We start from the raw sequence: 24,242 nt of genomic DNA, 5'->3' as shown, positions 1-24,242 counted from the left end.
TAAGGGGCTAAACTCAAGACAATTCAAGGCCCAAGGTTGTAGATTTGTCACATACTGTACATATTACATACATGTGATGTAATGTAGTGAAATGTTTCTTCTTAGTTACTTGTTCCACAGTGCAACATCGAACAGACCAACAACAAGCTAAGCATATACACACATAATAAAAATATAATATAGTAAAATAATAAAACATACAGTAGACCTATAAAAAAACAAAAAAAAAACAAGGTAAAATGCACAAAAATTCCAATGTGGGTTGAGAGCACTAATAAGGGCAGCCTTCCTTAACGCCGCCGTCTTGGAATGCTTAACATTTCTTAAGCATTTTTTAAGCAAAGTTGAAGGATTGGCTACTTGAGTTAATTCTCCTCTTTGTGCATCATCTAATGATCGCCAGAGAAGTGTGGAGCAAAGTCACGAACACAAAGGGTTAAAATACAATTTCATGTTTCTCAGACTTGCCAGCAATGCTCTATATAACACCAACACATAATGGACAGTAGGACAAAACAGAGCATATAGTTGCCATGAGGTGAGGACGACAAAAATCACACCAGTGCCCAACTTTACCGAAAGACAGAGACTCACGTACGAGGCAGTGCAGACATAGCTAGGGCCTGAGCTGATGGCAGGGCCTGCAAACACTCACTAACTCAAAGCTGGGAGGAGACACCGGGAGCAGAGTGGCTCTTTGAAGGCAAAAACTTGAAAAAGTATGAATGCTAGCTGCAAGATCAAGACTGGAGCTGACATGGAGCGCAGCACCTATGGCTCATTTAAAACCCTTCTGTGAGGAGAGGCTGACACACCAATGGCAGCATATCCATGCTTATTCCACCTCATTCTCTATCTCCCTCTCGTGCTCTCTCCCTCTCCCCCCTCTCGCTCGCTCCTTCCCTCCCTCCCACTCTCCATCACATCCTGTATCCTGAGGTGGGATGCTGGATAATTAATGTGTTTCAATAAGTTGTTTCTTGAAGAAAACATTGTAGCTGGCAAAATAATTAGAGCATGAAAGCAGCTGGCACAACCGTATAGCATTTATATAAAAATATAATAATAAAAAAAAAAAAAAGAAAGAAAGAAAAAAAAAAAAAAAAAAAAAAAGTGTATGCACGTGTGAATTTGGCTAGAATAAGTAATATTGGTAGATAATACCCTTTCCTCTTTAGTTCATTAAACATCCGTGGTGTATTTTTCACCCCTCTGCTGTGAAGCTGGGAAAGAAAATAGCCAAAAAGAACTTCTTCTGCTTGTTAGCATAATTGGGACCCCAACGGCGGCTTCCTGCTCAGCATATAGCTCAATTGTAGTGTTTTATCTCCTCTGTGATCCTTCCTGGTGTTGCTTGAAGCAGTCCACACACACACACACACACCACAAAAAGATTTACTAGGGGTGCTGTTTGTTAACATCTCCATAATTCTGCATCGAGAGTGCAGCTTGACAACAACCAAACGTGTCTATAATTATTACGGCAGTAAGGAGACTGTATTCATCTTCATTAGAGGCTTTTGCTTTTTCAGAGTATCCTCTTGTCGTCTTTAGCCCGCAGGTCTCTTCTTCTCTCTAACCCACACAATTGTGGCTTCTCTTCCCCCATTATCCTCCTCTGTTCCCTTCTCTCTTTCTCTCCCACAGACACACACGTTTAAATATCACAGGATAAGGAGTTCACAGCCACCACAGTAACCCACATCAGGAGTGACACTTGAAAAATGGCAACATTACCCTTGGTGGGGCAGCCTGAATAAAGACTGCCTGATTAGTTCAGGTACTTGCATTCTCCTAATTTTCATATTAATCACAAGCCCATCTCACTCTAACGCCGGACTCCGGCACACGCCTGTGAAGTGTGAGCAACATTTACAGATGCCTGAACCCCTGAAACACTCCCCATGTTCATCATTCACAGATGAACTGATGGCACTCTGAGAAGCTAGAGGCCATGGTGATGGCAAGGGATTAAAAAGGGACCCAAAGCTATTTTGACATAAGTGGAAGAAATTAGAAAAATACCAACAAAACAAAAAATATGTTCTAGTATTGTGATCCAGATTGACCCACATGTGCTTTAACGAATGAAAGATTTTGCTTGCTCGTTTGCTCTTCTACGCTATTAAACCTATAAACAGTGGGAGTGGATATACCCCATAACAACCTGCAACACAGGCACGTGCCCACTGCAACAAGCTAACAGCCTCCTCCCACACTCTTAGGATTATAAAACACATTCATAGGATTATAACATGCATAAGAAATTGACTGTGGGTGGCCTTTATCTTGGGTGACCTGAGCTTTAAATTTAAGGCTTTGTAAAGGTTATCCGATCAGGAGTTATTTCACCTCGACCTCATTAGGTAAAAGTGCACCAGCTGACTTTTTGTGTGATCTGCAAGTTGTAATAACTCATTACACAAGCTATATAGAGCTGAATACTGACTACACGCTTGGTTGCAGACGTGGACGTGAGTCTCGCGCTCATTATTTACTCACCTCTCTGAAAATATTCAAAGTGAATCAAACCGATCAGCTACAACAGGAATTACATCAGGATTTTCATACAAAGTAAGACTATGGTTAAAGGAAAAACCCACCTGGAATGACTTGCAGAGTAATCCATGTTAAATCCTAATCAGTCCCAACAGGATTTTGAGATTGCAGACATTAACGCAAAATCAAACAAAAAATATATACATTTGGAGGAGCTTGCAATTTTTCAAAGTTACCGCAGATTTGGGCCAAGACGTGTTATGTGACATCACAACATGCATTCAGCAGAAGCCCTCTTTGATTCCAGTGCATTCAACATGAGTACAGCTAAAAAGGTCTCATTTACCAACAAACATCACTGTGAAAGACACAGTGCAAAACTATTTCGTGCAAGTGCAATCTCGCCACTTCAAGTAGTTTTCGGCAAAAATAAATAAATAAATAAATAAATAAATAAGCTTGAAAAACCCTCCCGTGTGGACTGTATAATTAACATATGATCTTCAGTGGCATCCAAAATTTATTTTTTTTACTGAAATTCAGAGTAGATTTAAAAAAATTAAGAAATTTTGAAGTGTAAACTCCTTTCCTCGTGTGTTTTTGGTTTTTCTTTGTTTTATGGTTTCCTACATCACCCACGATGTCATTTTATTACTCAGACTTCATCTCTTCTGAAAGAGAATGATGCAGCAGTGCTTTAGTCCTTTAGTCTACACTGTAAAACCGGATAAGTTCATTTAACTCAGAAACTTTGAGGAAACTAATTACCTCAAAATCTTTAAGTTGATAAATCTATTTCATTAAGCCAAAGTTAAATATAACAAAAATTGAACTCAAACTTGATATATTTAAGTGTCTTTGGTTTAAAGAAATTGATTTATCAACTTAAAAATTTAGGTAATTATTTTCCTCAAATGTTTTGAGTTAAATGAACTTATCCGGTTTTACAGTATATCCAGCTCTTACCTCCCCATCCGTACACTCTGCTCAAACAGAACAGGTTCCAAAGCTTAAACTTTCATGCTCACACTGCCGTCAATGCCATCGTGCTCGTCATCTTAGATCGCTAACTAGAAAAGCGAAGTCTCTGCAAAAGCGGCAATGTTTGCTGTCTCCACTACTTTTACGTTTGATTTCTCTTTAATAGGACATTGAATGAACTTTGAATATGACAAAAACTGATGATAGAGAAAACAAGCATTTCTCTTTTGCTTTTAGGGGCTAACAGTCAAACTGGACTGTTATGCCTTATGTTTGAGACTGCTGAAGTTTTTTCTACTATTAAACACGATAATAATTGCGCTAGCAATTTCTCCCTGTGATGTCAGCGCAGCACATGACTGCTATCTACTCATGAGATTAAGAAAAATACAGCACCAGAAAAAATTAACACCAGAATTACTAAACACATCCAAAATATTTCAATATAAAATATTTAATGGGTTTGTAAAGGAATTAACTACAGAGCTACAGATCCAAAAGAACATTGAGAATTGTCCCTGAATCAGTTTCTGTCACTTTTCTGTCAAAAAAACATATGACTGCGTGTAATTTTATATTTCTCTCTCTCTCATATATATATATATATATATATATATATATATATATATATATATATATATATATATATATATATATGTGTGTGTATATATATCACACATACACACACTAGTTTTATATATATATATATATATATATATATATATATATATATCACACGTACACACACTAGTTTTATGAGCCATTTTATAGTGACTGACTCTTGTTGTTCTTCACATTCCACTGTTTTAGCCTGTAGAAATTACTTAGTGAGATAGTAAAATACCCAGTGGCGTAAACACTAACCAGTAAATCGCCCTTTTAATTTAAATACAACATTCTGAAAAAAGTGTCAAAAATTGTGTGGTCACTTTTAAGCCCCATTTCTGGGATTACCTTGACACCTCTAGTACATAGGTCCCGCTTTAGGATTGTGGGTAATACCTCACTTACAGTTTAAGTTTAAATCAGACTGACTTATGGCTTCCACATAAGCACATCTTGGAAGGTTTACGCCTATATTGCAAACAATCAAATTTGATATGGGGATTGTGAGTGACAATTTTACATCCAAAACCTCACTAGCTTAATTGCTGGCCAAGTTTCTTGTTTCCTTAAGTGCATATACAACTGTAACATTACCTCATATAAATATCATAAGCTGGGCTAATTCTAATCAGCTTTAGTAGATTTACTCATAAATGTCTTTAATGTTAAATGCATTCATAGACACCAGTTTCTAAATCTATATAATAATAAAAAAAAGTCAATGAAACGAGATGAATGATGGTGGCTGATTACAGACAGATGTGTATGAGAAATACTTATAGACAATAGCCAGAGGAATGGCTGATTATTTAGTAAATGGCTTCTGAAATATGACATAATACCCATCCATTTTCCATAAAATATCCTACACAGGGTTGCGGGGAGCCTGGAGCCTATCCCAGGTAACGTGGGGCACAAGGCGGGGACACCCTGGATGAGGTGCCGACCCATTACAGAGCATAATTGTACACACACACACACATTGGACAATATGGAAATGCCAATCAGCATACATGTCTTTGGACTGGAGGAGGAAACCAGAGCACCCAGAGGAAACCCCTGAAGCACAGGGAGAACATGCAAACTCTGCACACACAGGTCAGAGGCGGGATTCGAGCCACCAACCCCAGAAGTGTAAAGCAAACGTGCTAACAACTAAGCCACTGCACCTCTATATATAATACATTCATTATATTTTATGGCATAAACACAAATAATTTAGTATTTGAGGAAGAAAATCCAATATCTTAATTAACATACAGTACTGTTAGAAAAGTGTTTTAGGCACATATAAAGAAATATTGAAATGCTTCATTAATAAAAAAAAAAATAAAAAAAGGTTTCTGAATATAATAATATTATAGACAATACAGAAAAGAAAGGCCAACAGTAAAAAAAATAAATAAAATAAATCATTTAATAAAAGAATAATAAATAACCCTTTGCTTTAAAACAATGTTTTTATCTGAAAAGTGGTGGATTACATGGTATTCTCCTTTCCACAGTGACATGAAGAAATTACTGAGAAAGTTTGTTTTGGGAAAATGTTTGGGGGGGATAAATCAGGGTGTATAGGATTTTTGTAATTTCCATGATTTGTATTTTGAGGGTGAGCACAACTGGAGGATCTTTATGAAAACAACACGGTTTTTTATTTTGTGTTTAATATCTCTTCAGCAGGAACGGGTCATCTGAGGCGAGGCAGGATCATTAAAGGGAGGATATTAACTCAGTTCATCTTGATTCTCACTGCTATTATCAGAGTAAACATCAAATTTGAGGCTTTATGGGATGCATTTTAAGAGGCCGTGGCAATGGAGAGGGTGGGAGCGCAGCCCCCTTTTAATGGGACACGCTAGAGACACTGCAGGGCCCTTTCACTAGCCATTAAACCCTGAGAGTAACCCAGCGTTAATTGTTAATTTGCTGACTGGATGCAATGCACAGAAGACACAGGGTAGTCACAGAGAGGACTCGTTCATTGTTATTAATGGGAAATGTTGGAACTTGTTGGCCATGTGTGACCCTTTAACGCATGCAGCGGCAAACTATTTCTAATACACACGTGTAAAACTTCCCCCAGTCCAACATTAGCAGCATATGGGTCGTTTTCCAGTATTAAATTGTGACCCTGAGTAATACTGCTTTGAATGAATTCAGTAGAATTTTCAGTGGACATTAATATAGCTTTTGGCTGGAAAGATACGTCTGGTCTGATACGTCAACCATAGATATAAATCTAAATACTACATGCAGACCTTTGTGTGTCAATCAATTATTGTTTCAGAAAGCAGCATTTATGAATGTCAATTATGATAATGACAGAAAAAAAAAAGTATTTTTACATCTGTCTGAGGAGGATACGGCCTAATTGCATTAAATAATTGGTTAATAGGTAGGACCATTTGCCCAATTTTTATAAGTACTAACAGGCAGGGGAAAAATCTGAAACACCGATTCAGTCTTTGAAAAGATGGAGCATTCAGGGATAATTGTGTTTGTGCCAAAATCTGCTGCAGACCTGCCAGGGCACTTCAAAAGAAAAATAAATAGCTAGCTATAAAACTGAACGGGAAGAAAATACACAAAGAGAAGACGGAAAGAAAGAAAGAAAAGAAAGGAAAAGAGAAAGAAAGGGAGCCAGAGAGAGAGAGAGAGAGAGAGAGAGAGAGAGAGAGAGAGAGTGAGTGAGAGTGAACGACTCGAGAGGGTTTAAGTCATTACCTCATTGGCTAACTCCAGCAGGACAGGGTCTGAAGGATGTTTGCTGGCTTCACTACGGTACCTTCATTACAACAACAAAATAACGATCGTGAAAAAAAGAAGAAGAAAAAAAAAAAGAGTGAACAGACATGCGGATAGAAGACAACAAGAACAGGCCAGCCGAGACATGCTGATGTCCCGTAGGCTTCGGCCTCTACGGCATTTCCAACGCTTTGTGTGGTTGAAACGGTACAGCTCTGAAACCTCAGACTGTCCTCAAATCAGACAAGCATGATCATTAACAAAACGAGGGGGCTCTGCCTCCTCCCCGTCAGAAACCACAAAGCCTTCCGAAGATTCCACGCAGATAATGTGTGAGGTTTCTTGTTATGTAAGCAGGTTACAACTGCAGCTTCTGGTTTGCGTTTTTGCAAAAACAACAAGCTTAATAGGCTACACGAGGCTAATTACAATATGCAACAAAAATGCTTCCTTGCCTTGAGCCACTTTGCTTTTGTTGTCTCCTGATCCGATTTTTGAAAGAAATTGCAAATAATAGACCGCCATGTGCCTAATCAAGGCAAATGTCCAAGCATAATTTTTTTTTTTTTCCTGTGTGTGCACATTTGTAGGCTTAGCAGGTGCGAGTGGGGATCTGGAAGGCCTGGTGATTTGTTTAGAGGAGATTATATCTGTCACTCGAGCCCACCCACTCACACGTACACACCCGTCTAGTGATTAGTAGGTAGAGTGGACTGATTCTTACCTCTGGTAGTAGTCCTCAATGACATCTGAGTGATGTTTCACAAGACTTCTTTTCATTCTTTTCTGAAACAAGGTGCATGATGAAATGGTTGCGCTTTTTTTTTTGCGTCTTATAAATAAGGACATATTTTACATCATTCATAAGTCACAATGATTTAAAAATAAATTCCCATGCAAAAAGAAAAAAAAAAAACAAACAACAACAACCCTTTTTCCTTTTCATTTGGATTTTTCCTATGTGAGCAAGCAACATTATTGAATCTCAGCAAGTTGTGCTCAAAGGGGTTTGATGTGAGTAATGACAAAATCATTCTCCCTTGACTTAAACCTTCAATTAATTTCCACTGCGATGAAACCACAACAGATTAAACCCCCCTCCCCTCTGCACCTTTTAAATGCCTTATTTTATATGATTCAGTTGCCATCTTAACCAGGGGAAAGAGTGAGCATGGCTTAAAAAACAACTTATTTAAAAACTACAAAAAAGCAATTCCAAGGGGACATGCCGCATGAGTGACACCTGTCACAGGGATGATGAATGACTCCATTTTGTGCCTCTGCAGCCTTCTGCCACTCCCGGCATCGGCCATTTATCATCATCGGCTGTCAGCCAGGGAAAGCGGCAGTGACAGTGCGAGTCAGCAAACATTTAGCACACGGAGCCGCACTACACGGGGAAATTATTATTGTCAGAATAATAATGGTTTAGCATAATTTATTACAGGTCCACCAAATAAGCAGGGGCTAGATGTTATTAGACAGATGGATGGGAAGGCTTGGCAGGATTCCACCGAGACTCAGGCAAGGCCTTCGTCGTGTGAGTGGGGAGAGCAGAGGAGAGAGAGGGAAGGGGGGGCATCCTCCGAACCAATCAGAGAGCTGGCAGTTCAATTACAAAAAAATAAGGGGACATTCATCATTCAATTAGGCACCTGTCAGGCCTCACAAAGGAAGAAAACTTCTAACCTGGTACTCCAGGGAGAAGATGCTCAGAAGAGTGGACTGCGAGTGACTGGAACAAATAAAAGAAGGACAAAGTTAATTACCAGAGTGCATTGCACAGAGACAAAGGAAGAGGGGCGCTTCAAAGCCACGGCCGGCTGCCCTGTAATCTAAAAGAACATGAAAACAAGTGTGGCAAAGTTGTTCCAGATGAACATCTCGGACAAAAGGTTCCTGCTGAGATGCGTTGTGAGGGGAGGGAGGTAAGGTTACAGAGGCTGGGCATGGTGTGAAATGAGAGAAAATAAAAGCACTCTCCACTCCTCATATCAATGTCCACTGCATCAGACGGATCCTACAGTCCTTCCTGTCTTCAACTAGTCCAGGGAGCAGAACACCTTAAAGACAGGCAGAAACATCACATATCGATATGTTAACAGGATTCAATTCAATCATCAATAGACCAGTATGTGTGCATTTTGATATCCTGTATCGGAAGGTATGTCCTATTTTTAGGACCAAAAGGTAGTGTTGGCACTAGAAGGGGGTTTCAGGTTGAGAGAAACGTTGCCACACTCTCTGCACTGGCATATGGGACATTCTGGAACATTCACAATGAAACTGGTGGGCTCTGAAAATGGAAACTTTCACAGCAGGAAGCTGGGACTCCCAGAAATCGCTCAATTCCATGGCTTGCCATAAGACGTGTGCATTCATTTCCAGTTACACTCCGTGTCAAACACCTGGCCATGAAGTCAGACAAAGCGAGTTGGTGTTCCCTTCACCAACCAAAAACCAAAATCTTTCAAGCAATTTCCCTAAAATAACATGTTTTAACTCTCTATACACCTACTGCCTCATGTGGTCTTGTTTCCACATGCTATCTTCAATATACACATACTGTTGAACCTAACAGACTTCTCTCTGAGAGCAGGAACGTAAACAGAGGCTAGAAAGCCAGGTTTTCTACCTGCCGTTAAATATCGAGTCCATACTGGTCTCCGTCATCAATTTGGACACGTACCAATAAAGCAACAGAGAGCTTATATATAGATTTTTCTCATTATATTCATCATCAACTCAATAAAAGCTGACCTGGAGACGGACTAGAAAGAAAACACATTATAACCCATGACAGATTCCTCTGTGCTGAACATCAACAACTCAGCTCAAACGCTTCGTTTTTCGGAGGAGAAAAAAATAACATCTTTGTGAGCACATATCCCTATTAATTATTACAATGATATGCACGGGTCAAGGGGTCAGTACAATTAAGTGGGCCATTAAGCGGTCAACTGTCAACATGTGAACATTTCTGAGAAAGAAAGGGAAGAGGAAAAAAAAAAAAAAAAATGGTATTCTACACTTCAACCTCACACCTGAACATTTCAACAACATTACTGCTCAATTCTCAAGACATAGCCATCCCTTCTGCTGAATCCCACATCTGTTAGGTTTTAAATGGATTACTCTCTATAATGATCATGATTACACCCTAATTGCTAAATCTTTGCCCTGTTAAGTTTAAAGGGAGGTAAACTGCCCTAAATATCTGTGAAAACATATCTGTTTCAAATACTGACTCGACCTGTGGCCAAATACTCTCTCATGGTTAATACTGAAATGTAAAAATAAGGGAGCTAAAGAAAAACACCTACATTACATACGAAACACATTAAGTAAAATATGGCTTTTCTAATGTTTCTAAATCAACATGTAGAACGTCCTTTCTACTGGACAATCGTCATGACTAAGCTATGTCAGACTTTTCCAAAAAAGACTGCTCGTTTTGTTAAAATATACAGTAACACAACATCCCAGTAAGCCATAAATATGGCTGTCATACTATATAAATATAATATATTACACAGATATAATGTTTATTTCCTACTGGGTTTAGCCAAACCAGCTTTAAGCTCGGACTCTGTGCTGGTGAAGATTACCGAGAAATTGATCTGAGAGACTTGGAAAGCTCATCGTCATAAAACCAATGCAGTCGGATTTCAGAGCTGTTGCTAAAACTCCAGGATTGTAGTCGAAGGACCAGATGATCGGACACATTTTATAACTGTATATTATATATATTTGATAAGTTGCACTATAACCTAACCATCAATCCATTTTCCATACCGCTTATCCTACACAGGGTCACGGGAGAGCCTGGAGTCTATCCCAGGGAACTTGGGGCACAATTTAGTAGACACCCTGGACAGGGTGCTAACCCATTGCAGGGCACAATCGCACACATTAACATGCTATGGACAATTTTTATAGATGCCAGTCAGCCTATAAGGCATGTCTTTGGGCTGAGGGAGCAAAGTGGAGTTCCACGAAGGAGGGAGGAAACCAGGAAGCACGGGGAGATCATGCAAACCCACAACCCCGGAGGTGTTATCATTATAAACTACAATATATTAATAGGAGAAACATTTTCATAATTTTTTCAAATAACTGTAAAAGTAATGACAATACTGTTTAGTACAGGTGGTGGCACAGTGGAACAAAGGGTAGTGTTGCAGTCTCATAGCTGTTTGGGTATCTGATTCAATCCTGATCACGTGTTACTGAGTTTCACGTGTTCTCCCAACGAACAGCCTGGTAGGTATATAAAATGCCCTTAGGTTTGAATGAGTGTATGAACGTGTGTGTGTGGTGCTCTCTGATGGACTGGTATCACATCCAGGATGTATTCCCAGCTTGCACTCAGTGTTCACGAGACAGGATCCGGATCCACTGCGACCCTGATCCAAATAAAGTGGGAACAGAAGATGGATGGATGGATGGAAGAATTATTATCTTAAGGACACAGCAATTAATTAGATACAGAATACAGTGTATATCATGATTAAGCTTCATAAGGCGTTGAAATCACTTTGCTTAAAGGTCCAAGAGATGTTTCAGTGTTTGACACGATTCTGTGTTGAACTGCGAAAAAAGGAAACTACCTGCACCGATTGCATCCATAACAATGTCATAATGCATAGAATTTAGTATGATATCAAACTGTAAAACAAACTATTTGCACATAAATAGTTTATATTCTCCCCCAAGGGACGACACCAATAATAATAATACATAATGCACAGACATAAAATTAGCAAATAAAGTAAAAAATTTAAATATATATATTTGTTAAAAACCCACGACTGAAGTTAAGTGTCTGATTTAAAAATACATCAGTACATCTTTGTTATACGCATCAAAACAGGCTGCCAGATGGTATAAAATTTAGCACCAGAATCTACACATAGACAACTTTCTTCAGTGTCAAGTGTCAAACGATGCATAATACCATGTATTCTGTCTAAATGACGTTAGACATCCTAAGACTTCAGAGTTACAAGTGGGGGGAAAAAAGCGTAACATCACATATCAGAATCTCTTGCTACTACACAATATTACTGCTGTATAAATACATTTGTTCTGTAGTTTACAGAGGCTCCAGTAACATGGGTTCCATGGGCTGTGGCTCTCAGACCACACGCCAGTTGCTGAATGCATGTAAACCTGATACATCATAATTCACTGTATTCTACCCACTGTAGAATAGTATTTACAGCAGGAATGCAGGAAACTAGACCAAACAGACAGATGTAATTTATTATGTAACGGACTGCTACGCTGTTCTTCCAATCGTTCAGAGTTATCTTCTTTTTTTTTTTTTTTTTTTCCCCTGAGCCATTGTTAAACAGAAAGGCAGAGAAAGTGCACAGAAAGAAGGAGAAGTGAACAGAACAAGTCAGCAATCTGTTTCAGTTTTTAAAAAAAGACATTTAAAAAAAAAAAAGTGTAGCACTACAAATCATCTTCATTAAGACTACAGTTTATGAAAACAACAATAATAATTGCACAAGTGCTCATGGATTCAGCAGTGTATTTACAGAATGTAGGTTAAAAAAAAAAAATTAAAAAATCAGGAAAATACTTCACTGGAATAAGAACGAAGAGAGCTATTAGAAGGTCATAGAACAGCATTAAGCCTATCGCCTCTAGCCTATAATTTCAAACAGGGAAAAACAGAAGGTCTGCAATCAGATCAGTGCCTTGGAAATCATTCAGAACGTAATTACCCTTCTCTCCAACCTACGACATTCCATTAATATGCATGGGGCTGAATATAGCATTGAGGCCAATTTGATTAAAATATCCCACTCAGACTGATCCATGGTGTCTACTTAATGCTTCTGTCACCCGAACAAGTTAAACTACACTGCCTCGATCATACCTACAGTATATACACAAACTGTATGCTGGGTAATTTGCATATAACTGAATTTTCATCTTTTTAAAAAAAAAATAATGTTAAACTATGAACAAAGCAATCGTACATGATCTGAAATAATTTTGAACGTCCTTTCTAATTCTTAAAATCATTTCAACCTTCGTGCTTTTTTTTTTTTTTTTTAACAAATGATTAATAATAAAAAATGGCAGCGATTAACCTAATGAATACCACCTGGCTAATGATATCCGTCTCATATGTTTCAACAATAATTAGCGCTTGCTACATCTATTTGTGGCAGGGCAGAAACTGCAGCGAAGCATAGCAAATTTTATTCCTAATGATTTAAGGATGGGCTACAAACAAAGGCAAAGACTGGAAGATTCGGTATGGTTGGAATGAATTAAGGAAATGCTGACATTTCTAAGACTAAGTACGTGTGGTGGGGGTGAAGGGGGGGGGGGGGGGGGAATGCTGATAACATTTTCAGTCAAAAGCCATGCTGAACAGTAAATAAAGTAAACACTGGCTGAATATGACCTGAAGTTGGTCTGCTTCTCAAAGCCTATTTTTTGGGGGGTTTAAATCAATATTTTTGCACAACTGCATCTACTTTTGCTTTATTCTCTGCATATGTAAATTGCCCTAATTATACATGCTGATAAGAGCAGGGGAACATCTGTTTCAGCCCAAACAGCACGGTATGAAGATAAAATGCAGAGCAGTGATAGATTTGACACACCAAAGCACGTATGTTTTGACTAGTTACATTAATTCTGCTTCAAAAATATGTTTAGTAAAACTCGGTGTTCTTAATGCAAAAAGACTGCATAAGAATAAAACTTCTCAGTAGCTTTTACAGAAGACTGAGTCATGCATCACTTTCCTAGCGAGTTACTTATGAGAACAGGCCTGTACAACTCATTTATGAATGACTTTTTACTACATTACATAGACAGAACATTTGACAGAGCTTTGATAACCTTAGGGATTGCAGCAGGCAGAGAAAAAAAATGACCACGAAATTCCTGGTGTATATCAGCGGATATTTTATGGCTATTTTATTTTTCTCTCAAGGCAAAGGTCAGGTGTGACTGCTAAATAATAACAAGCAGCATCTCCATTTGATACACTCAAGGATTGGAGATGCCAACCTCATGGAGAGGAATAAACTTGTAGCAAATACCTCTAAGGGTATAAAATCTCTTTGCTGCTCGCTTTGCTTATGTCTTTTAAATCAGCTCCATCCACAAAGCTATCCTTGCTTTAATTATGATTAGCTAGGAAAGTGTGTGTGCGTGCACAGTGGTCATGATCCAAAAAAATGCCACTGTTTTAACAGTGTGACCGTTTTCCGAAATCAAAATCATTATCATGACTCCAAAATCTGATGTAAAGTGTAAAATGAGGCCTCGATTACCCATCAGGCAAAGAACGAAGCACATTAGGCCGACCAACTGTCTACTCCCTCAAGGACGGCCACATCGCTCCCCGCTCCCCGCACCCCCCCATTCCGCGCAATTTGGTTCAATCCTCTTCCGCAACTGATCCGAGTGTGCAAACTGATCCTCAGGCAAAAATCCCATGCAGTAGCTGTGCAACTGTACTACACTCACAGCACATTCCCAGAGCATTGTGTAAGGCAGTGGGACGTGCCACATTTCACCGAAAGCTACATTTGTCATTGCATGCCACAGCACTGATGGTTTTAAAAAGCTTCTCTCTGCCAATACGTCGAGAACCTGGAGCATAAATCACCACAAGGTGAAGACGTGCACAAAATCATTCAAAAAGCCATCACACTATTTTGCTTTTTAATAAGGTGGCCGTTTTAAGACCGCTTTCAACGGATGATTTTACAGTCTACTGTGAAGAATAATGTGTCTTATAAGGAAACGCGTCTTCTATCCTAACCAGAGCAAATCCTCTAAACATGCTCCAGCAGCACTGCTGTAAACTAAGCGAAAGGTCTCTCTCATGTCCACTGTCTCTTTCTCTCTTGCCCTTGGCGTTCTTCCTCACGCCTAACCACATAAACAATCCCAGTTGTGTGATGAGGCCGTGTGCATCCCTGACAGCACAGTGCTCCACTGGCCAGGCCAAAACCACAAGCCTAAGCTGCCAGTTCCACTTTTTGTTTGCACCGTGAGACAGAGACGTGTGGTCTTCCACAAGGGAGAAATGCTTGGCCAGTAGCTCTGGGAGCCAGACGGCCTGCTAGCTAAACGTAAGGACAATGTTTTTACTGCACTGACCAAGCAACGAGCATTAAAGACAAACAGAAGTATTGACACCTTACAGCGAACAAAAACCCCCCAATAATTTTGGTTTAAAAAAATTGTTTCCGACAATTAAACAATTTGTTGAATGTATAGAAAGCCTAAATGAAAGGGGAAGAAAAAAAGGTCTCATGAATTTTTAGTAACCCTGAGAATACTGAGACTGGTTAACATATAATTCAGTCCTATCGGATTAACAGGCATGTAATAGAGAGATAAACACCATAACTGCAATAAATAATCAATGTGTAGCCCCTTTGCTTCAAACCCCAGCTTGAGCATTACCATCGAAAACAAAGTGTCTGCAGCCAAGAAAATCAGCATATCAATGGCACATGCCACAACAACACTGGCCTCGGGTTTACTCCAAAGAGCACACTAGATAAACCCCAAATAACAGAGAAATTAACAAATGCTTGACATTTGCTCAACATCCATTATTCTGACACTTCTTCAGAATTTCAAAAGGCTGAGTGCATGCTTAATCAACATTCATATTCCCCAAGCGAGCCACTGGCACCATATTGCAGCCCGCCTCGGCGCTGATGAAAACGGCACATTAGGGCTCGTTTTGAAAACGTTCAGGGACTCTGAACGGATGCGTGTGGACGTGTGGGTTGTCTGAACGTGGAAAGGGGGAGCGCGCGAACGCTTTCTCTCTTTTAAAGCGCATCCAAGATGGGAGCATCTGCACCGATCTATTCTCTCCCCACTCCAGCAGGCCAGCTCTCTAAACTCGACAGACATATGCAAAGTGAGCTGAACGGCATTCGAAAGAGGGGAGTGATCATTACACCCAAATTCATTCATAGCAGTGCGCAGAGGGCTAACGGAGGCGTCTCACTCCTGGGACAAAGACCAGAGGGGAATGACAGTGGTCCCACACGATCCTAGTCAGCCAGGCGAGCTCCACGAGAGCATTTCCAATTCTAATATAAAGTGCAGAGAGAGAGAGAGAGAGAGAGAGAGAGAGAGAGAGAGAGAGAGAGAGAGAGAGAGAGAGAGAGAGAGAATGGCCTGTGCCTGATGTCACATCCCACCACTGGGCCATCACGCCATCATCACGCCCCCCCGCTCCAGTCTCATTGTAGTGGCAGGACAGGCCGGCCGAGCAGGAGGTGTGCTGAATTTGCATGGCTCTCCATTGTGAGAGGGGGGAAAAGTGACAGCACCGTGTCCAATTCTTTTCCCTTCAGAACGACTCGAGCCCGGCAGGAGAGGCCAGGCTGACAGATGACTCCCAACATCTGTGTTACGTGAGTGATACAGATGAGGGACTTTGCATCCCCCCTCAACAGCCAAACGCATAGTCAGGGTTCAGGCACCCGGTGCAAAACAGCTTTAAATGACCAAAAAATGAGGCTGGATTCAAATAGGTTTGTTTAGAACAGTTTGTATTTATATTATAAATCTTGAAACTGTGGGCGCAAATAACGTGCGTGTTTAACAAGACCTCGGAACTGACCACTCTTTTAGATATTGAGCCAAAGTTCGAAAATTGCCAACTTTTAGGCAATATTTTAGACAAACATTTAAAACCCAGTGGTAAGTGAAACATATTTATAAAAGTTTTCAAAAAAAAATGTCAGATGAACAAATAGCATTCTAAAGTATGAGTTACCAGTGCAAAGTTCAAGAAAAAAAAGTACTATTTTATAAGTAGACATGTCTATTATTTAATGTCAGTCCTTAAATTACATCTCTTCAAAGCTGTGGAGATGCATTTGTTGTAAATACATGCATGTAGTACATTTTAGTACCTTCTCCGGGAAACGTCTGTGTGGGACTACGGAGTTAACATTAAAACTGTTAAACATTTCCTGGAAAAGGTTCCAGAAGTATTCACTGAAAAGGGAAAATGTACTACATGCATGTATTTACAACAAATGCATCTCCACAGCTTTGGGTGCTGTAATGACATGATACTCACAGCGTGCACGTGACATAGGAATAATACAGGAGACTGATTTTAAGGGGATGGGATATTCTTTCATTTAGTCCACGCGGCCATGCGTTCAGCATGGCTAGCGGGTTGAGCAGTGTGACAAGGCTGGGAGATTGGAGGGATTCTCTGCTATGATTCTGTGAGCATGGCATCCCCAGCAGGGACAGGCTGCACGAGGAGCGATGAGGGACAGAACTCGCTGTTCCCTAAACCGCCAAAAAAAAAGAAAAAAAAAAAAAACCCAGGCAGGCTGCCTGTCTCGACTCCAATACTGACTAAGGCCCTGGGCTTTGAGGCACAGCGGAGGGGGGAAATCACAGCCTCTCACTGCCGTGCCTCAGCGCAAGCTAAGAGATGATGGATGGCCTAGTCGATATGTTATGTCTTAAGAGCCTGATTTCCTGCCAGTCCAATCACTAACCCTCCAGAGCCCGGCTCAGCTGATTGGACAAGCAGAATAATTTTGCAGGCTGTGAAAAACACTACCGCCGCGCCTGTCTGTCACGTTCTTAGATAATGTTCATGTTTTTAAAATTGCGAGGTCTCGCTGTGATTTTTTTTTTTTTTAACAATCTGAAAATATGAACATAAACACAAAAATGAATCAAATCCTCCTAAAGCATTTATTGGCATGCACAATCATCCAAGTGCAGTCAAAATAAAAATAAGAAGAAAACTGCAAATATGCGCCAGATTTTAGTTTTAGTACAACTGCCTAAAAACAAAAACACACACAGATTTATTGGGGGGAAAATACATGAAAATTAGGTCATACATCAGGCCAGTCTGTAAGGACAATGGGATATAAAAAAAAAGTGGCTGGGGATCGGCCTAACACATATCATATTCTATAAAACGCTGACGCCAATAACAAAGGCATGTTCACTGTAGGCTGTGTATCCCTTGGGGACCCAATGCCTTATTCTAGCAGTGATTACAGCACTATGAAACTAGGAAGCTCCCAATTCATGCGAGTCTCTAAGTGACCTCTAAAGGAAAGGGGCTGCCTCAGAGGCCTTGGGGGATTACACGTGTTACATTCAATAAAGAGCAGTCCCTCATTGTCAAGGAGACACACAAACAAAACCATTAACCCCGGCTTATACGATACATCCACGATAGAGTATACGGCCAAGAAATAAGTACAAAATATGAACAAGAATGTATAGCGGCTTTTAAATGACACCGGACTAACATTGTGACCTGGCACGGCAAATAAAAGACTTTTACAATTTACACGGACAACAAAAAAAAAACAATTAGACTAGCAACGGTGTATCCAATAACATCATAATCATCACGGTTAGACTGAATTCAGGTTCATGAGCAATTAGCTGATGCTCTGCAACAGCAAATGAATTTGAATTGTAGTCAATAGATCGCCCAAAATATTTATCAAAATAACATGTGAACTATTTAAGATTGAATTTTTGTTTTCCATTGAAAACAGTCACAGAATGGCAGTATTTAATTACGGCTAAACGATTGATCCTTTTCCTATTCGGCTTGCATTGCTAACAATGATTAAAAATCCCCCCAACTCAACCACATACTTAAACTACCAAAGAGCTTAAACTACCCGCTGAGGATTTCAACCGATTTGATAAACATTGTATCTACTATGTGACACTAATACCCAGAAGAAGAACTGGGGTCGATTCGGAATGTTTTTCAGCACAGCACATAAGTTTCCTCATACGGGGTGAAAACGCAGCACCAGTGTTGGTAACGTGAAGGCAGGGAATATTTTATCTCAATGCCAGCATGACCTCACGAGCCATTCGGACAAGGTCTTATCGCTCAAGTTCTGAACAAATGGCTACAAACATGCACAAATATTTACAGAGCTTATTGTCCCTCAGTTTTCAAGTTCCTTGTGGATTAAAGTTCATTTAATTGCTTTCAATACATGTTCATGGATTTATCATGAGACTAATTTGAATGCTCTATATATATATATATATATATATATATATATATATATATATATATATATATATATATATATATATATATATATATATATTAAAAAAATGTCATTTATATAAATAGTACTAAAAATGGCATCACTTCAATCTTTACATGCAAGAACAAGACACTGTGTAGGCCACTAATTCAAGCAGGGAGTTTCATTTAGAGAAAATAATTGCTTAATTAGTCACACAAATAGCAATCGCTATTGCTACAACATTCAGATTCGCTCATATTTTGCATATGAAGTTCATTAAACTAGTTAGTGATAATAAACTGATGCCAAAAGGAGATGATATGCATCCAGTCGGTGAGTCAATAAAACATTATTGGCTAAGCTGCAAGGCATTCTGCGACCTAGCCGTCTGTTTTTTTGAACTGTAGTAGTCTAGATGAGAATTTAAGAGCGAATGCTTCCCCTGTACCCAAAATCACTAAGTGAATGGCAGTTAAACTCTCACTGGAGTGCGCAGCACATTCATCAAAATGACATAGTGCAACAACTTCAGCGATTATCCTAAACGCTCTGGTTTTGGATTTGAAGTGAAAGCTCTTACCTTCTTGCCACTTTTAAATACACTTAGCTGGAAAATAAGCATCACCAACCACTAAGTTATAGTCAATTAAGCCTTAAATCCCTCAAAAATGTGCATGCTTATTTTTTAGGGTTTAAACTTAGAACCAGTGAGTAAGGAAAAAAAACATGATCGGGTGTGCTGTTACAGGAAAATAATCAATGATGGGGGTTACACAAACAGCATGGGCCATGTCCGAGTCCTCTTTATGTCCCGTGTTTTATTCCTCTTACATCACAGCAATGTTCAAACACATACTTATTATCTTTAATAATTATTTATTAAAGAATGGCAGAGTGTACATTATTAAACCCCTGTTTATAATTACATTTAACATTATGGAACTCTCACAAAACAAGTTTCGGCCTCTTAAAGGTAGTAAGACAAAAAATAAATAAATGCTGTGACTTTTACACAAACGTTTATTCGTTCATTCATCTTCGATTATTTCTTTATGCTGGTGAGGGCCGTGGTGGATCTGAGAGGCAGGAATACACCGAGGACTGGACATCAGCTCATCTCGGGGCATCATGTACACACATATTCACACATTCATTGACATTTAGGGGCAATTTAGAGTCACTAATCCACCGTCTGGCAAGTTTTTGGGAGGGGAGAGGAAACCCATAGGGACATGAGGTAAACATTCACAAAAACGGAACACAGACAGTAACCCGAGGTCAGGACCTTTACTCAAGGATGCACATCATATTAACTATTAAAAGCAGTATTTCGTTTAAACTCTATAATACCACAGTGGATTATTTCATAGGTAGGAGAATAAGTAGTGTGGTGTCTACTACAGTTCGGCATGGTATATTCACACATATACAGGCATTGACACACGTTCATTACACGAGATTGATCTTCCTCGTCCATCTCTACCAATGGAAGACGTTTGTCTCTCAGAGGCTTATCTGTGTGTAAAGTCCAGAGCATCAAAAGAACACACAAAACAACCGAGACACTACACAGATACACCAAATGGTGTATGAGCTAATGGACATGGTTGTCATCAAATGAAAGAATGGTTTACCTTCACCAAACAGCTGGTCAGTGTCATCTTGGTGCAGAATGACTTTTTCCAAAGCTACAGGAAGTCTGAGCATGTTGCAGACACAGCCCATCAAGAACATTTACAAAAACCTATCTCCGGTTTATACGAAGCTACAAATTCGTTCTTAGAGTGGCACCAACACCCTTATAAAATGTTTCATGTACAGTGATTTAAAAGACAGCCAAATTTCTGTACACAGAGACAATGCTCATCGATGAAGAGAGAATTAAAGAGCATGACATCACAACCTCATTAATCTCACGATTAATCTCAGTCAAGAAGCTGCTGGTGGAAATCTCAGACTTAAACAGCATAAATATTCTCTCCTGAACGACTAAAAGGAAATGTTTTATACAATGTGAATTTATGGATGTTCACCATCTTAATCTACACTGTGTTACAACACAGCTGATGTTGCATTAAAAACAAAGGTTACAGTTGAGGTATGGTTAGACTTCAAACATCATTCATTGTTTGAATTCATACATGTTACTCATGAGATTAGGTTGATTTGTGCAGACTGAAGCTATACACAACTGCACTGAAGGTAAAACTAGCAAAATAATGAAAAATATACAAGGTCTCCATACAAAATGTCTTCCAAATTTTTTTGTCCATGAACATCCACTGACGAAGACACAACCAGCGTCAGCCCCCTATATATGGAGACTTTTGGGACACCCTGTATAACAGAAAATAAATACTAGAAATCGTCAGTTGCCTTGTAGGGTGGCATGAAAGCACAGAGGGTAACGTTGAAGCCTCACAGCTCCGGGGTCTCCGGGTCAATCCTAAACTCTGGTTACTGTCTGTGACGAGTTCTGCATGTTCTTCCCGTGCCAGTGTAGGTTTCCCCTGGGTTGTCTGGCTTCCTCCTACCTCCCAAAATTGTGCCAGTAGGTGGACTGGCTACACTAAATTACCCCCAAGCGCGAATAAGCGTGTGAAGCAATGTCAAGGCATGCCTTAGTCCCAGTGTTCCCAGGATAAGCTCCAGATCCACCCTGACCCTGACAAAACCAGCTACTGAAAATGAATGAATGAATGATTAATTGAATGAATGAATAGTCATGTAGTTGTAAGTGATTATGGCGTGCAAGCAGACTTATACACTTACTTGGGGAATCGTTCCTTCAGCATCTTCATACATTGCCTCGTAGGCCGAAGCTGTTCCGTGAACTTTGCAATTACTCTGTATTCGGCTCTACAGAGCTTCATCTTACTCATCTATCCACCTTCAGAGGGAAAGAGAGGAAGCGAATGTTCAAGATTTGTGATGGCTTGCAAATATAATATTACAGCTATAAGTACCACATGTATTGATAATGCTGTCCTTGGGGTATGTTTATAGAGTGCTGTATTACTGTAAGAGCTTAAGCCATCTACTAACAGAGAGAACAGTAAGTGCATGTGTGCAGTGTGACAGTGAATTTAAAGCAGATTGTCTCAGCAATTTATCTAAAGATGATGCTGAATATAGTCCATTTTATACTGTGTATATATACACACTATACACCATCTTTCAGATTTACTGTTAGGCTGTCTGAAAGAAATGAGCACAGCTTACTCTTGTAGTGCATGGTTTTCATATTATACACATTACTAATATAATTATGTTAAAACTGATATGAATGAACAACGATTATCAGTTAGTTTGATTTGTTTGTGCAACATTTCATTTAGTAAATCAATACACAGCACAGACTAGCACGTTAGCGAAGAAGACAACGGCTCAATTCCACATACCTCCCTACTCCCTCTCTAGGTGTCCTATATAGGGTATAAAAACCGCTAGCTACAGACACTAGCTAGCACGCTGCATATCCAATAGGAACTTGTTTGAGACACAGCCCCAAACCGCTAACTCACTCTTCCTTCTCGGTAAGACCACAGACAGCAAAAACCACTCACTTAATCCTCCATACACTTTCAACAACAGCACGGGGAACATCTACAACAGCGGCAACTGATCAATTATTATCCAAAACACAATAAAAAGTACATAAATCTTCGCTGCTGAAGGGTATTGAAATACTTCCTGGATAGCTCCCGCGAACGAGTTGAAAGGCGGGCGTCACATAAAATCGCATTTCTGATTGGCTGGGCGTTCGGAGCTTGAGTAAAGTCGAAGCTGGTTCGCTGAGACACTACTCCGTGTAACAGCTCAGTAAAATGGGCGGAGTGCTGAGAATGTATGTAATAGCAGGTAAAGTTTGCAGGTTTCTATTCTTGTTTTGTTTGTTTGTTTATTTATTTATGTGTATATATATTTATTTATTTAGAAAGTAATGCCGCTTACATGCATTACGTTCCTAAATATGTGCATTGTACTTTTTTGCTTCTCTGCGAGAGGGGCAAATAAAGAATATATGCAAATAGCTAGTAAAATATTATCACATTTGAACCTTTTTTATGTGGACAGAATTATTAAACATGGACTAATATTCGACATAGGTATATAATGTCATTTCTGATTATTACAGAATCCTTTCGTAAAGTCACCATAATGAAATAATGTCATGCACTGTGCAATATTTACCTGCCTATAGGCATCATGTCAGAGTTTAAGCTCAGTAATTGAAATCAATGCTAATGTGTAAAAATGCTTTGAGTAGCTAATGTGATTTTAATATGGCAACATGCGTAGGAAAAACTTACTGTTTAAATCACTGTTTTTCTCTAGAGTTTTTTTTGTTTGTTTTTTAATTCAAAGTCTTGCGAAACCATATTTATTCACAATTTTGTAAAATGCCCAAACTGTGAAAGTCTGTAGTAATTAAGCATGGAGGACTACATGGAGTTGTTTTCATTTTGAGGTTAGTGTTGCCATAAATCCTTTTTTGTTGTTGTTGTATTAATACCTTTTACAATGATGTTCTTTTCTTTGCAATAACTTTATAAATTACAGGTATATATTTTTTTCTCCTGAGACTGAATTCCTCAGACACCAGAGAAGCAGTTTAAACTTGCACTGCAACATGAGTGTTAAAGGTGAGTAAAAAATAAGTGCTATACTTCTCAGTACTACTCTGAAACATCGCTATATTTTGTAGAGTTTCGGAATTATAACGAATGTATATTTAGCAACTTTATAATTACTTTATAATTTCCTATAATTATAATAATTATTAGTAAATGAATACATTGTCTTGGATAGGTGAATTCATTGAAATGAGATGATTCTGGTAGAGCAAGGGAAACTTCTTCACAGTTTTCTTTCTTTCATTCTTTCTTGCTTTCTTTTATGATTTTACCAGGGTACTTGTGACAATTAAACCTGTTTTTTTTGCTTTAATCATGATGCACCATGATTAAACATACCTCACAGCAAAAATTTCAAATAATAATCATACATTTTTTATGTTATAATTGTTATAACTCAACTGATGTACAGCATTCAATGACAGTATGAGGTGCTTGAGGCATGCAGTTTGTGAATGTACACACATCATGCCGCGTGTGTGTGTGTGTGTGTGGACGGTCAGGACTGTCTGCTCTCGGTCTGAGCATTGCAGATAAATATCTATGATGTTAAGGCAGCATTAGTGTCGGTGGATATAAAAGGCTGAGGTCAGGCAGGACTGCGTCTGTTTCCTCTTTCAGGTATCAGAGAATCAGAGGTCGGAGAAGCGGTCTGTGTAATAGGCATAAAAGGATCAGTGTAGCGGGGCGGTTTGGGAGAAAAAAAAAAAAGATA

The 24,242-nt window shown here is 39.2% G+C and overlaps 1 protein-coding gene and 1 long non-coding RNA gene across 9 annotated transcripts in view; one reads left to right on the top strand and one right to left on the bottom strand.

Annotated features, from left to right (window-relative positions):
* Positions 1-22,617, bottom strand: part of cdin1 (CDAN1 interacting nuclease 1) — a 66,979-nt gene extending 44,362 nt beyond the window's left edge. For 2 of the 6 annotated variants that reach the window (XM_047157774.2, XM_017477072.3), the window contains exons 1-5: positions 22,292-22,617; positions 21,663-21,780; positions 8,521-8,566; positions 7,556-7,617; positions 6,811-6,871 (exon numbers count right to left, since the gene is read on the bottom strand). In XM_047157774.2, coding sequence (XP_047013730.1) covers positions 6,811-6,871; positions 7,556-7,617; positions 8,521-8,566; positions 21,663-21,772 — 279 coding nt within the window. In that variant the 5' untranslated portion in view covers positions 21,773-21,780; positions 22,292-22,617. The remainder of the gene's footprint in view (positions 1-6,810; positions 6,872-7,555; positions 7,618-8,520; positions 8,567-21,662; positions 21,781-22,291) is intronic. The other 4 variants (XM_017477071.3, XM_017477073.3, XM_053682599.1 and 1 more) reach the window with 4 other exon arrangements.
* The window catches only part of LOC108270411 (uncharacterized), an 84,322-nt gene continuing 82,692 nt past the window's right edge, over positions 22,613-24,242 (top strand). For 2 of the 3 annotated variants that reach the window (XR_006983072.2, XR_001813685.3), the window contains exons 1-2: positions 22,613-22,751; positions 23,454-23,536. This is a non-coding gene — a long non-coding RNA (uncharacterized LOC108270411). The other variant, XR_001813684.3, reaches the window with a different exon arrangement.

The sequence above is a fragment of the Ictalurus punctatus genome, chromosome 9 (assembly GCF_001660625.3).
Source record: "Ictalurus punctatus breed USDA103 chromosome 9, Coco_2.0, whole genome shotgun sequence".
NCBI lineage: Eukaryota > Metazoa > Chordata > Actinopteri > Siluriformes > Ictaluridae > Ictalurus > Ictalurus punctatus.
Note: the sequence above shows the minus strand (reverse complement) of the source record. Positions and strands in the feature narration are given on the sequence as shown.